The sequence below is a fragment of the Neopsephotus bourkii genome, unplaced genomic scaffold (genome assembly GCF_033783945.1).
Source record: "Neopsephotus bourkii isolate Nb327-2 ecotype Australia unplaced genomic scaffold, CSIRO-AGI_Nbou_v1 NB_1637, whole genome shotgun sequence".
Classification (NCBI taxonomy): Eukaryota; Metazoa; Chordata; class Aves; order Psittaciformes; family Psittacidae; genus Neopsephotus; species Neopsephotus bourkii.
The window spans coordinates 11,329,284-11,345,018 of NW_026902112.1; the positions used below are offsets into that span (position 1 = coordinate 11,329,284).

Here is a 15,735-nt window from a genome sequence, read left to right on the forward strand (position 1 = left end):
TCCTTTGTGTAGTGCACAGAAGGGGCAATCTCAAGCAGAAGGGAGCAGTAAAGGCAGTTCATTTTTAATGTATTTAGAGCATATGTTCATACTATAAAATAATGCTAGTAATAGTAATAATAATGATGATGATGATAAATTCCCTTGTAGAATTGTCTCCAGCACTGTCCTGTAATTGTCCGTACCGTTTAATTGTTATAAAGCTCCCCTATCTATCTTGTCAAGCTGTGGTCCAGGGGTTGGCATGGTCCATGGATGGACAAGACCCCTCTGTCTTGAACAGTGATTTTATATGAGTATTATCTATACAGTATCACTTCAGCTCAGCGTAATGGAGTGGGTACTGGACTATTGTATTTTCTAGGACTAACATAGTGATATAGAGTTTTGTTGCTTACTGCAGTACCTGTGACAGTGGTACTCATTAAAGTTCACTTCTGCCTAGTTGGTTTAGAAGGAAGGAGCACATAACTTTAGAGGAACAGGACATTGTGATTCTTACCACCTTTATTCTGGAAAATGTTTGTATTTTCACTTTAACATGTTTTAAAGGGAAAGGCCACAACAGAGCAAAGTTTCCCATATGCATGAAAGCAAAGATGTAAAAACCAAATGCTCCACCTGGTCAGCTCACAAACAGTTGAACCCAAAGCTCTCTCCTCTCTCTCCTCTATACTTCCCCATGTTAATACTGCACCTCCATACCTCCCCGTGTTAATAATTTGCAGCAGAAAATGAGATGCTGGTGCTTGATTGTCTAGATGTAGCCCTAGGAATCCCCTAATGCATTTACACGTATCAGAAATCTAAGCTGAATTAAGCTGTGGAAGAGAGATGGAGGGCAGTATTATTCTCTTCCATTTCCAGAGGGTTAAAATAGGCCCCTGAGAAGTTAAGGCCAGTGTTTGCAATCTAAAGCAGGTCGGCTGAGAGGGCTTTGAAAAGATTGGCTTAAATGATGGAGCCGTGTATGCAGTTGACCTGCAGGCAAGCTGGGAATAGAGCCCTGCTCCGCTTGCTTACTGTCCCTTTGCTCAGCACGCTGGTTCCTAAACCACATCTCTCAGAGGGATGCAAAGTGGCTCAGAGCTACTTTTCAGAGCCCTGTTAAAAAGTGCTTTCAGCAGCTTGACCAAGCAAAGTGTAATGGGAAAGAAAGGGAAAATTCACTGCCTGTGGCAGAAGGTTTGGAACTGGATGATCTTTAAGGCCCTTTCCAACCCAAACCATTCTATGACTCTATGAATGCATTTTAAATAATGATAATGACAATGTTTGAGAGCAGCTGGGCATGGAGCAGTGTGGTCCTTAGAGCTGCTCTGAGCCTTATCCAGCCCTCCTTGATATCAGGACTGGAAACTGAAGCACTGAGAGTGCAGTCTGGTAGTTCAAAAAGCAGCAGCAAGCTGACCGTGGCATCGAGGAGTGGCAGGTAGACAATGAGTACTGTTAACTCCTGTAATTCCCTGCCAGCCTGAAGGAAATTATCCTGACAGTTCCTATTAACAACCGGCTGCGTGACCACTCCTCTGCCCTGCAAGCTTCATCAAGGCTGTTTACTAAATGCAGATTGCCGTGTTGTAGCTTGAGAGTGGACTTGATACCAACTGAAGAGTTAGCGGTTGTTAATAAATAGTAGCACGTTAAGATGTCTCTCCGGGTGATTTTTGTGTACTGTAATTACACAGAATTGCCTGTTAGAGTGGCCAAATTACATAAAAGGGGCCCTCAGCTACACAAAAGCGTTCCAAATAATGGGTGACTATTAGCTTTGACATGAGAAGCCTGTAGTTATGATCGGAAGGAAGCAAAACAAGGTAGTAATCGTCTGGATCTGATTTTCAATGACATGGGCAGAGCTGGGGAGGATGTTGTGAAAGAGGTAGTAAAAAGATTATTTATTAATGATGCCACAAAGTGATCTTCATGCAGGGATCTCAAAGCCCTCCTCAAAGGACAGAAAGTGGAGAAGAGAAGGCTCTGGGGAGACCTTATTGTGGTCTTTCAATATGTGAAGTGCATTTATAATAATATATAAAATATGTAAGAAAAAACAATAAAGACCTTTTAACCAGCTTTTGTTGGGGATAGAGTTAAATTTCTCCATAGTAACTGGTATGGGGCTATGGTTTGGATTTCTGTTGGAAACAGTGTGGATCACACAGGGGTGGTTTTGTTATCACTGAAAAGAGCTTAAACAGAGTCAAGGCCTTTTCTGCTCCTCACCCCAGCAGTGAGCAGGCTAGGGATGCACAAGGAGTTAGGAGGGGACACAGCCAGGATAGCTGATCCCAACCGACCCAAGGGATATCCCATACTGTATGGCGTCATGCTCACAATATAAAGCTGGAGGGTTGGAGGTTCGAGGGGTTGCCCTTGCTTGGGGACTGTGTGGGCATTTGTTGCTTGGTGGTGAGTGATTGTTCTATTTTACATCACCTTGAGGGTTTTTTCCCCTCTATCTCATTTTTTCCCCTATTTTTCTTTTCTTTTAGTTATCAAGCTGTCTTTATCTCAACCCACGAACTTTTGAACTTTCCCCATTCTGATTCTCACCACCCATCCTGTTTCAGGGGGAGCGAGCAAACAACTGTGTAGTGCTTAGCTGCTGGCCAGGGTCTTGTCCACAACACCAGGGCCTGTAGTGTCAAGGGGCAATGGTTTTCAAATGAAAGGGGGTAGATTTAAATTGGATGTAAGGAAGAAATTCTTCACTATGAGGGTGGTGAGGCACTGGCACACGTTGCCCAGAGAAGCTGTGGCTGCCCCATCCCTGGCAGTGTTCAAGAACTGCTTATTCAGTGGGTCTTCTCCTTGCATCCCTCATACCTTCTCCTTCTGCAGGCAGGTGCAAGGCTTTGCTTTTCTTGGCTCTGCAGAGCCCTAGAGGTGGGGACACACATCAATGGCAGCATTCTCTGCTATATGTGTGTCAAGAGCCTGGTTCTCAGACAGTTGAAGGTGTCATAGCCTCACTCATTACCAAAGTCAAAAAGATGCTGCAGATTGCTGCTGTTCGGAGTGGCTGCTGTCCTTTTTGTCCAGTGGTTGTATTGTAATAAAGTACATGGCTGGTGCTTTACAACACCACTGCAGTATATATGCGGATATACAAAGAGCCTGAGCCCAAAGGAGAAACACAGAATTTAACTGAATGGTGATTTCTTTGGCAGATGACAATAGACACGTTCACCTCTTGGTCATTCAGCCGTTCTCAGTAGTTTCCTTTCAGCACTGACATTACACCCGTTTGTTTAGAAAACTACTCCCTTTTGTGAGTGCTGTTAAAAGCATTATTTTCCAGCAATTTTAACAACCAACTCTCTGCTTTGACAAGAGTTGTCTAACCAGCAACAAAATCAATACAATATAGCTTTCAAAAACCTTCACAAAAAGCATGAAAAGCCTTGAGGCCTGTGGCACAGTAAAATGGTTCCTGAGCCATTCTTGAAGTAAATCACACTCACCCAGTCCACTTCTTTGTGAAGAGTGGAATGAGTCTCATTGCTTTATGCTCATTACCTGTGAGGAGAGGTATTGGGATCTGAACCTGCTTGGTCCTACATAGTTGAATATAAGGCAATCTAATCACAGCCTAAAGGTATCAGAGGGCAATTACCAACTAAAACTCCTCTCTCTTGTGCCTGGTGATTTAAGAAAGGGAAAAGCCACGAACTGTAGCTTTTGGGGTTAATGTGTGACCTTAGGAAAAATCCTATCACCAGGATAGTGATGTGGCCCTGTAATAGACACCAGAGGGATGGGAGGTCTCCACCTCTGAGAATTCCCAAGACTCATCCAAGCAAAACCATGGCCAACCTCCCCCCAGTGTCAGTGCTAGCCTTGCTTCATGCCGTAAATTGGATTAGAAAGCTTTAAAGTCCCTTGAAACCGGTGCTGCTGTAATTCTCTGACTTCATGAACCTTTAATTTCAAATAGAAGTCAGGCTCAAGGCAACTGTTCCGAATAGCAAACCAAAAGAAGCCCATCATCCCAAATTCCAAATTCACATGCCTGTGTTTAATTTGGAAGCGAAAGAAATGGTTCAATTCTTCAGTATGATGCTGTTGTACCTATAACGACTTTTCTCAGCCTTCCTTGGTATCAAGGATGGAAAAAGCAGAAAGAACAGCTTGCTTGTAAGGTCTCAGGCAAACTGCATGGCATTAAGAAATACTGTGTTCTAATTGGAGCCTGTTTGACCCTGGAGCCAGAGCAGGGTAATGGAACAAGCACGACTCAAATGAAGTCACTTTTCACGGTGTTCTGCAGAAAGCAAGAGAAGGAAAAAGATGCAGAGAATATAATGGGGGGAGAGACGGAGTGATACATAAAGAGAAAGAAGAAAAGGCAGAATAAGTCTTGGAAAATGGCCATAGGAAAGGAGTAAGAAAGAGAAAGGAAAGAAAAAATTGGAAAGGAAGGAAGAGAAGGAAATAGAAAAGAGGGAGAAGGAAGCAAAGTGAAATAGTAAAGAAAAGGAGGAGCATCCTTCTGCCCTGCTAGGCAGAGCAATGAGGTGGTAGGACAGCAAGTAGCCCCAGGCAGTAGCACTCGTTATTTCCATCTCAGCTGATGTCATTGATTGCTTCTCTCCTCTCTTGTCATGCTTGGTGACAGAACTGTGGGACTTGCAACTTGTAACGACCTGCTTGGCCCAGGGAAAGGTTTTCTTTTCCAGCTCCAAATAAGCAAGGCTTCATCTGGGTGCTTCTGCATGGCACCCATCAGCAGATACGGGGAGGTGGTGATGGACAGGTTACTTGAGGCCACTTGCGGTCCCTAAAGGAGGAAACTGAGTTCCTGTCTTGTGTTTTGCAGACAACCAATTCGCTCCTTGTAGAAGCATAGAATGGTTTGGGTTGGAAAGGACCTTAAGATCATCCAGTTCCAATCCCCTGTCATGGGCAGGGATGCCTTACACTAGACCATGTCACCTAAGGCTTCACCTGTGGTACTGGGAAACTCCCAAAGAACTGCTTTCTCTCTTACCTTGAGAATGCCTTACTGCTTTTCAGTTGGCAGCATTACCACTTTTAAACCAAGCTTGTTTTCCCCCTTCTTTCTCCTCCAAGGAAATTTCCCTTGCAAGGCTCAGATCCTGCAGCATTCAACCACCTTCTGTCAGGGGTTTTAATTAGTCAGAAGAAAGAAAATAAACAGTGCTTTGGTTGCCAAAGGGAAGAAATGTGTGTTTGGGGGAGGAGAGAAGATGGGGAGGACAGAGAAACCTTAATAATGAAGAAGGAAAGCAGAATCCTGAGCTACGTGGGCCTAAGCCTTTAAGACTTCTTATTTCTAAAGTACTGTGCTCCCGTTCTTCTTTGCAGCCAGTGTTTTTTATGATTATCCACCCTCATGACAACAACAGAAATCCAATCATGGCAGGACCAACCATGCCATCTCTATAGGGAGAAGGGATGCGCTTCGTAACATCTCTTCAGCAAAAGTCCTTCCAGTGGACAAGGGTTTTGTGAAAGCTGGACTGAAGGATAAAGAAGAACGTTAAGATCAGGGTCTTTTCTGTGCAAAGGGCTGCAGATAGGCATCAAGTATTGCCCACAAGTCTGGCTTCCATTTGGTTGATATAATGCCTTGCTAATGAGGAAACATCTGACCTAGGCGTGGACCAGTACATGCAACCTCTTACTTAGCTGATTTAGGACCTAGGTTATTGGTGATGTGGAAAAGGGGATAGGGAAAAGATAGAAAGAACCTGAGTTTTTTGGGGGCAGGGGAGTGTCAGAGAGGATGTGGAAGGGAGGGATGTTTATGTTGTTGTGTTGGAGATACAGGGATGTAGTCAGCTCATCTCTTCAAATCCAAACTCCACTTCTTCAGTGACTCTTGGATGGTTTAGGAATGAGTTACATGTCAGGCACTTTTTGCTTTAATGGAGCTCCTCCCCACTTTTATCCAGTTACCCATGAAAAGTCAGTGAAATGAGACCTACTTAAATCAAATGTCACAATCGATGCTCATTCCAGGCCACCATTTGTGAGACGTGAACTCATTTTGCCTTAAGGGGGGTGCAGGGAGATAAAAAGGGTTGTGAGTGAACGTGGAATGAGTGAGGAAGGAGCAATCCACGTCTGACTAATTTGTGCTTTGCAGTACATCTATTAGGACCATGCATCTCTGGGGTGGGATAGGGCTGTTGCTCATTTGGGTTCTGCAAGAGGGGAAACCAAGGTGTCAGAGGAAGATGTGGTTTCATACTGGAGTTTGCATCTCTCCCTCCTACCCTATCCCAGTGCCTGACTAAATAAGGAGCTTCTGTTCCCAAAAGAAAGTCCCTTCCACATTTCAATTTATGAGGAGCAGAATATGGCGTTTCAGCACTAGCAGTGCCTGGAATAGGTCCAATTTCAATTTTTATTTGCTAGAAGACAAATGAAAATGTTGAAGTTTTCATTGAAATTTCTTTATATTTACCTAGTTCTCTGAAAACCTGCTTCTAACCTTCCACAAATATTTGGCAGGAGTAAATTCTCAGGGTGGGAATACAGTCATATGAGTTGACATTAAAAATTGCTGTGATCATAGAATCATGGAATAGTTTTGGTTGGAAAGGACCTTAAAGACCATCTATTTCCAATGCTTCTGCCACGGGCAGGGACACCTTCCACTAGAGCAGCTCGCTCAAAGCCCCTGTGTCCAACCTGGCCTTGAACACTGCCAGGGATGGGGCAGCCACAGCTTCTCTGGGCACCCTGTGCCAGCGCCTCAGCACCCTCACAGGGAAGAGCTTCTGCCTCAGAGCTCATCTCGGTCTCCCCTCTGGCAGGTTCAATCCATTCCCCTTGGCTGTCCCTACAGGCCCTTGTCCAAAGCCCTTCTTCAGGTTTCCTGTAGCCACTTTAGGCACTGGAGCTGCTCTAAGGTCTCCCAGGAGCCTTAATAGAAGGCTTAATAGGCTTAATAGCCAGGCTCTCCCAGACTGGCTCCAGAGCAGAGCTGTTCTGGCCCTCTGAACATGATCATGTCCTTCCTCTGGACTTGCTCCAATAGGTCCACAGTTAGTGATCCAAATCTCCATAGAAGTTCAAAGGAAGAATCCACATGGGAACTGAGACATTTTCCGTGAGCATTTTGGGAAGTCTAGATTGGGGCAACTTTGCTGGATGGATTGGTGAGGCTCATCACCATATTATTCTTGGAGCTTTTGCACCATTACTGGTAATTAAAAGGACTTAAGATACTGCTTTCCAGTTCCATAACTTCATATATATCCAGTTCCATATCTTCAGCAAGCTGAATTATCATTGGCATCCAAACCCTTTGTATGTATCTATGGCGTAGTTCTGGAGAGTTCTTAGCCCCCTGCTTCACAAAGTAAACTCAAGGAAGATGCACTGGCATGCATGTAGTGAAGTGTCAGAGCTGATGTGATTAGAAAGGAGGGGACATTGTAGAAAGGTAGCACCACATTCTAGTGCAGTTTCAGGTCTGTTCTGTAGCTAGTTTGCATTCAGTAAAGATCCCTCAATCAACTTTTACTCCTTTGGGTACCTATGCCAGTTGGGCATTCAATCCAGTGAATGTGTTGCTAAATTTTGCCTATGATCATAGGTCACCCCTTGTCCTGCTGCAACAAGCCCTGCTAAAAAAGTCTTCCCCATCTTTCCTACAGGCCCCTTTTGAGAACTGAAAGGCCCTTTTAGAACTAAAAATGCCTAAAGCTCTTGTACCAGCCTTCCCAATAGCTCCTATGGGGTTCACTGCAGCAGAGTGGTGAAAGTTTTGCTCCTTTATTTCCCCTGTCAATGAGATTCAAAATGTGAGAGGTCAAAATAAGCAAGTAAATGGGACCTTCCCCAGCCCTTTGGACTTCAGAGGCTATTCACCTCAGATCCCTTTATATCGGGGTTGTTTCCGTTCTTCATGGTGGGCTCTGTGGACTAAACCTCTACTGGCTGTGGGCACTGGGCACATACTCGCTTTGCCCATGTGTTGAGCTGGCCAGACTCCATATAAACATGGCACATGTGCCTTGCCTAATATATTTTGCTTTGCAGAAGGCTCAGTAGCCTGGAACAGAGCTGCAGTCGCCTAAGCTTCATGGCATTTCACTGATTGGAGGTTCAGGTTGAACAGCCTCATACCTGCCAACAAAACGTAGACACCTCCTTAGAGAACTGCCTGTTCCATTCCCAAATCCATGTGTAATTGCTTTTTGCTTTCTCTATGCTAAGGCCTTGCTATGTCAGAAACCATCTCATCTTCATGGCTATAGTGATAGGTGTTGGTACTGCGCCAGTCTAATGACAGCCCTGACTGTGCTCCCACACCTCTGCATACTGCCTAATCACTCTAAATAGAGGGTTCTCATGTGTCTGTTGCACTGTGGGTCTCAGCTTCTCTGCCTTCATGCCAGCAGAGATCAGTGATGTGGAAATGAGAAACATGCCAGGAAAAAAGCCTGCAGCAGAGCAAACCAACTGGGATCCAGATCCTCATTTCTAAGCTGAGAACTGGGGGAGTTTACTGATGTTAGTCTGGCAGATATTAGCTAGTTACACAGTCCCAATGATGCAGAGAACTAGATCAGATGAGGTTACAGCATGTGTGGTTGTTCTTGATGTTGCAAGTGCTGATGATTAGCATATCCATGTGTTTAGATGTCAGCCTTCCAATATCTGAAGGGGGCCTACAAGGGTGCTTGAAAGGGACTATTCATGGGGGACTTTAGTGTTAGGACAAGGGGTGATGGGTTCAAACTAAAACAGAAGTTCAGGTTGGATATAAGGAAGAAGTTCTTTACTGTGAGGAGCTCTCACAGGTTGCCAAGAGAAGTGGTGAATGCTCCATCCCTGTCAATGTTCAGGACCAGGTTGGACAAAGCCTTGGGTGACATGGCCAAGTGTGAGGTGTGCCTGCCCATGGCAGGGGATTCAACTGGATGATCTTAAGGTCCTTGCCAACCCAAAACCATTCTGTGATTCTATGATTCCGTGAAATGAGAACCAGACTTTCCAGTAAGGAGCCCTGCATATGAAGAAAAGCCTTGTGTAGTAGTGTAAGAGCAATGCAGTGATGGATGGTATAAACTGATGCTGGGTCCCTGGGGAGGATATACATCTTGGTTTTCCTTTGCTTGCTTCGTCTCCTGCTTTTCCGGGTGGATATTTGTAGTTGGTGAAAGATTTTTACCATGTTTTCGTTCTCTAACCTTCATCACCACTGTTCCCAGATGAGCTCATTTGTAATGGGTCTAGTGTGGGCACTGCCTTTTGCTGTTGCTTCATTAGTTATCTTCATACTTTCACACTGGACATGAAGGGCCTGATCCTTCTTTTGCAACCCACATCTTTTACTCACCTTCCCTGATATCAGTATGAGAGTTGTCACCCAGACTTAACACTGGTGTGTGTGGGACCAGAATAAGGTCCTCAAAAAGGATGGGTCAACCAGAAATAGATCCTGGTATTTGTCCATACCGTGCATGTGAAAATCAGGTGAGTTGACACATAGAAAATTAGGAGGAAATTTCTTGCCATGAAATTGAGCTGGTCCTGAGCATCTTCTTGGTTTTGTGCATTCCTTTTCTTTCTTTTTCTTTCTTTTTTTTTTTTTTAATGCCTTATTTTTTCTCTTTCAGAACATGGAAAAGGTGCTGGTCCCTTCTGTCACATTAATTGTAGGCTGTGGAGTATCTTCGCTGACACTTTTGCTGTTGATTATCATTTATGTCTCTGTTTGGAGGTATGGCTTTCATTCTCTTATCTTCTTGTTGGGGAAAGTAACTTGTCGTTTGACCTGCATGGATCCTGAAGGTTTTCCTCTCTGGTTTTGGGTGTCTGGTGCCTGAGGAAGAACCGTTTGGTAATGAGTGGGTCCTGCAATAAATCATTATGGTGGCTTAGTTGGCATTATTCTTCCCTTCTAATGCCAGAGAAATTAGTACAGTGCAATTAGAGCCATGACCCCATGTAGTTGCATTGTTTCATTTTCAAAAGCCGCATGCTGGTTTAGATGCCTTTGTATACCCCAGGAAACCTTGTTCATGGAGAAGTGGACACACACTGCCTCCTGGTATTGCTCCAAGGTATTCCCAGTTGGGTCTTTGATATCATTAAAATATCTGTGACCCGTTATGAAAACATCTGGCCTGAAGAAATGACAGTGCTTTTCAGGAGCTTTAAGGATGATAAACCACATGGACTAAATAACTCTCTAACTAGCTCTAACTAAATAACCTCTTAGCCACATTCTGCCTTTAGCTTCTGATGCATATGGGATTCCTCAGTACATCCCATTGCAGAGAGCTCCTGTACACCTATAAGCAGGTCAGGTGTAACCTTAAGTTGCATCATTTATAGAGGCTGGACTGATTTAGTAGCAAAGTTTTATTGAACAAAGGCCCACATTGGTCCATGCCCCTATTAGATATGTTTTGGTGGACTGTATAAGCTGGAGGAATCAAGGTGTGCAAAGGTTTCTCACCCTGAACTACACTGAGCAAGGTCTGAGTTTATGTATGACACTCACAACTTTCCTAAATTCATGGCAAAAGTGTTGAGAGCTTCAGAACTCTAAGCTAAAGAAACCCAAGAAAATCAGAACCAGGTGCATGATTGTGAAATTGAAATGGAGTAGCTACGGAGAATATACTGTTTAGACATTATTGGTGACCCTTTTGAGGGAAGGGACCAGTCTGAGGCTCTTATTTCACCAATTGATTCTTCTTAACAGAAAGAAAAGGGTTAATTCAGTTGAGAGTTGTGATTTGAGATAACTTTTTTCTGCCTTTTTATGTAGGAAAGAAAACAAGAGAGTGAAAAATGAGCAAAAATGCATCTTTTTTGTTGATACTGTGACAGTGCATAGTGGTTAGTTAATTATAGCAAGTGCTACAAGCTGAAGACTGATCATAATAACGTTTATCTAGAACTCAGGTTTTTCCGTGCCTGGGGTATCATTGGATGTGCTCAAGTCCTTGTCCTCTCCTGCTTTTCCTAAGGCTGGGCAACACTGGGCAGCGCTGGTAGGTGACTTACTGGTGTCACTGGTGTCAGGATCAAGTGGAAAGTTAGGATAGAAGACTAAAGAGCAAGTGTTCGAGCCTCACCCTCTCTTTCTTATCAGAAACAAGTTCAGGATCTGAAAACCAAGTTCAGACATGAGGTTGAATAAGTTTGGAGCATCCTAGAGTCATTTGGAATAACAGCACAACGTATTGTCTTCCAGGAGTGTGCCCCTCAATATTAACTCTTATTGAGGACAGTAAAGTTAATTGCCTGCGTTGTTTAAAATACACTCTCTTTAATTTCACATTCCAGCCTTTGTGTTATGCCTATGCCCAAAATGATCAGCATGAACGGGGGGGACATGTTTATGGGAGGCTTGAATGGGCATTTCTGAGCTAGCCAAGGATGGACATGCATTTCCAAGTGATCCTGAGACCAGCTATATCTTGGTTAAAGGGCTCTCTATCCTAAGTCTCTCTGTGTAAATATCTGTTAAGCATGATCAAGTGATCTCCAGAATTTCTCTTTGGTGCGCTGAGTTTGTTCCATCCCTTCTCTGTAGATCATGTTTCCATGTTTCCTAAACTTCACAGCATTCCCGTGGCTGAGCCCTGAGCGCTCTGTGTGTCCTTTTTATTTTAGGCATAGCTTCTGGACATGAATGTGCTGTCCTATTAATGGTCTCAGGAACATTATATTCAAGTCAACATTACCTCCTGGCTCCCATTTTGTTTTGCCCTAGGTGCTATATAGCATGATAGACAATGGCTGGAGGAGCAGCTTAGAAGTGGGATCAGTTGTTGTTGCTAAAAGAGTATAAAGTCATTCTTTTTCACTAGGGAAGAAACTCCTTATGCCCCAAGTGCCTGGTCTTCTGTGGAGAGCACTCACCAGAGCTCAGCTGTTTCAGGGAGCTTTGGCTGGGAATTTTCCCATTCAGACCTCTGGACAAAGGCATCTGGAACATGCATACATAGACTCAGCTTGAGTATGAAACACTTCTGATGAATAAGCTCACTGAGGCTGACAATCTGGAAACATTCCCAGATTTTTGCCCAGCTAGGGTTTGTTTATACATGGGGAAGAAAGAAAGGATGCGGGAAGAAAAGAGGGAAAGGAACACGGTGAAGAAAAGGGGGGCAGAGTAAAAGAGAGGTGATCCCATCTTTGGGCTGCATATCAGAGAGGAAATGAATTTACCCTCCCCTTCCCATCCAAATCCCCCAAATAATGGTTGCTTCTCAGTGGCACCTACTCAGCCATCGGCATGAATGGCATGAGCTTTCTGATGCAAACGATCACTTCAGACACAGCCAACTTGGCACAGCCTAGTTGAAAACTGGAAGTTGTTTCCGTTAGACGGCTGTTGGTGGCCTGTTGGTGGACTTACTCCAGTTCCCAGTAGACAGATGGCTGCAAAATCTCTGCTGCAGATGGTGCACATTGCTAGCCTGATTAGCAGTCTCAACAGAGAGGTCAGTGACACAGTGGCCATAGAAGTGGAGTGACCTTGTTATCTGTCAGTGATGGCTGTCCTGGGTCACAGCTGGAGACAGGGTCTGTGTTGCGAGCCACGTGCTGCACCACTCATGCAGAAAAATAAGGGAAATTGAGAGAAAAATATCTTCCCTCTTGAAAACTGACAGGAAAATGAAAACCAGGGGAGAAAATGAACTATTCAAGGGTCAGAACAGTTGAAATAACTTAGTTCCTTTAAGTTCTGGGTTGTACCACTGCCTTTAAACAGCTCCTTGAAATGTTGGTATTTCAGGAGTGTCCCAATGTGTTTTCCATCCTGGAACTCATTGCAGCTCAACAGCCTCTGGAGTCAGTGACCTTTCTATAGCATGGAGATCAATGCTTGCTATCGAATAGCTCTTCCACCAGCCCATCAGCATGTGGGGCACGGCAGACCTTTTCCAGTGAATGCTGCATCGCTGAAAGTTATCAGCATGAGCTTTTCTCACTCCCTGCCCATTGAAGCCTGAGGATTGATTTAGTGCTTGTCAATGAGCTCTCAAGGGGCTTTTAACACTTGCTTTAAACCCGGCAGCTCGGCCTTTGCCGGAGATGCTGAGTTACTCAGTGGCCCTGATGAGAGACAGCAGGAAGTGACTGTGCAGAGAAGGATGTGTGTACACAGCGTGAGGAAGCAAGAGGTGACTCAGTGTTTATGGAGAGAAAGGGAGCATAATGGGGACAAAGAGACAGACTGTGGGGTTTTCCCACCTCCATCTGTCTCGGTTTGCTAGTGGCTTCCCCACATCTTGCAGGACACAGGCCACAGCAGAAGTTCCCTAAATGTGCAGTAAGTTCTCCCCTGCTTTGATGGCTTCCAACATATTTTGATAAATAGGCATGAATCAACCAAGGTGTAGCAAGAAAGCACCCTGGAGTAGCTCTGCCTTTGATGGAGACCTTTCCACTGGCAAAACGCATCAAGTTCTGTGTTTTTTTTTTTTCCCTATCTGATATGATTTCCTCACTTCCTTGGCCAGAGGAGATGGATACTAATGGTGATTTGTTTCTGTGGAGCATCCTGTGTTGGAGAATGGAAGGAGATGGAAAGAAGCTGTCCTAGCGTAACAGGAGGCTTCTGCTTGAGATGAAACATAGCAAGGTAATGGTTGGCACCCAAGTCAGGCTACCAAGGCGGACTATGGAACCATTGCCCAGGAATGCAGGGTTGAATCAGGAAGGTCAGACCTCAGCTGCATTTCAAACTGGTACACGCTGTGAAAGGCATCAATAAGGGCTTCTGTAAGTATGTCCAGAGGATTACCCAGGAAAGTATTGGCCCAGTGTTGAATGGGGCAAGTAGCCTGATGGAGAAGGAAGTAGAAAGGGTGAAGGTACTCAGTGCCTTTGTTGCCTTGCTCTATTGTCAAGGTTTGCTCCCAGGCACCCAAGTTCCTGTACCTAGTGGCAGAACCTGGGAAAGAAAATACAACCCACTGCCAAGGAAGAGAGCTGAGGACCTTTTCTGCCAAGAGAGGTTGTATCAGATCATTCTTAGGGTCACCTTCTGACCTGGTATTCTATGCCTCGATGGTTCAAGCAAGCTGGACATTTGCAAGTCCATGGGACCAAATGGAATGCATAAAGGGTGTTGAGGGAGCTGGCTGGTGTTATGGTGGATCCACTGTTTACCATCTGGGGAAGTTCCTGATGAATGGAAGAAAGCAAATGTTAAACGCATCCTTAAAAAGGGCAAGGAGGAGGATCCAAAGAACAACTGGCTGGTCAGCATACTCACAGCCCCTAGGAAGATTAAGGAACAAGTAGTTATAAAGGTTATTTCCAGACAAAATGATGGACAAAAAAGTGATTTGGAATAGACAGTGCAGATCTATTGAGGATAGGTTGTAGTTGGCTGACAAGTTTCCCTTCTGTGATGGGATGTCTGGTTGCATGGACCGTGGAGAGAAGTAAGCGTTGTACATTTTGACATTACAAAGGCCATTAACACAGTCTTCCATAATGTCTTTGTATCCAGACCAGGAAACTGCACTGCATTAGCAGCTTCCGAAGTGCCTTAATAGGTGGATATAGTTCATCCAGGCTTAAAAGCGTAATGGTCAATGTTTTGAAATCTAATCAGGAGCTGCTTAGTAGTTACATCTGACAGGGGTTGATACTATTCCAAATCTTGTTTAATGTCTTCTTTAGCAACTTGGTTGATGGGGAAAAATGCACCCTCAGCAGGTTTGTGGATGACATCAAATTGGGAAGAGTCACTGATTTGCTGCAAACCAGCACTACCATTCAGCAAACAGGAGATATGGGCTGGAGAAGTGTTACAACACAAAGAAATGCACATTTCTACACCTGGGACAGAATAATTGCATGGAGAAGGGTGAGCTGGGACTCACTGGCTTGGAAATGTCTCTAGAGGGGAGGGTCTGCAGGTTCTAGTGGGCAGTGTTGTGGAAATGAATCAGCACTGCACCCATGCAACAATGAAGGCCAGCATTAGTGGGCTATATAAGCAAGAATATAGCCAAGGGATCAAGAGAATTGAATATTCTTCTCTGCTTGACACCCACATCTGATACCCTTGAGCCCCCACCTAGAAAAGAGGTCACACAGCAAGTCCAGGGAGCTGGAGGATGTGGTGTAAATGGAAGCAAAGAAAACAAGACCTGGAGAGGAGGAGGTTGTTATGAAGGAGTCACAGAGAAGTCAAACACATTGCAGAGGTAGACAGTGAAAGGTCAATGGGCACCAGCTGCAGCAGGAAAAAATCCAACTGGTTGTAAAGAAAAGTAATCCTTCACAATGAGAGCAGTTCAGCACTGTAAGAAATCATCCAGGAGAGGTGGTGGCATTTCTGCACTTGGTGATTTTCAAAACTTGATAGGACAAGGCCCTGAGAAAGCTGCTCTGACTATGAAATTAGCCCATTTTGGGGCAGAGATTGCACTGGGAACTCGAGAGTTTCTTCACCAACCTAAATTATTCTGATTCTGTGATTCTACACATTGCCAGCCCACATCTCATTCTCTGGAGGTTCAGGGATCTGGGGAAGAGGATGGACTCTCCATAGGAAGCATGGAGAAAGGAAAGGCTTTTTTAATGGGGGAAAATGTCTAAAGACAACTGGATTGTCTTCCCTTATATTTACATACAGTCTATACTTACGATCAACTGATTTCTTACCTTTTTTGACCAAAGGAGACTTTTGAAGTTCACACTAATGCCAGTTAGATCATAGTGTTGCTGCACAGATTTATTACATTTCATTCCCACCAGGACAGAGTCCAA

At 44.4% G+C, this 15,735-nt stretch overlaps 1 protein-coding gene across 10 annotated transcripts in view; it reads left to right on the top strand.

The window, feature by feature from the left end:
• The window catches only part of ADGRB1 (adhesion G protein-coupled receptor B1), a 282,952-nt gene that overhangs the window by 205,872 nt on the left and 61,345 nt on the right, over nt 1-15,735 (top strand). For 6 of the 10 annotated variants that reach the window (XM_061374169.1, XM_061374166.1, XM_061374170.1 and 3 more), the window contains 2 exons: nt 9,603-9,706; nt 10,893-10,988. In XM_061374169.1, coding sequence (XP_061230153.1) covers nt 9,603-9,706; nt 10,893-10,988 — 200 coding nt within the window. The remainder of the gene's footprint in view (nt 1-9,602; nt 9,707-10,892; nt 10,989-15,735) is intronic. The other 4 variants (XM_061374177.1, XM_061374171.1, XM_061374175.1 and 1 more) reach the window with 1 other exon arrangement.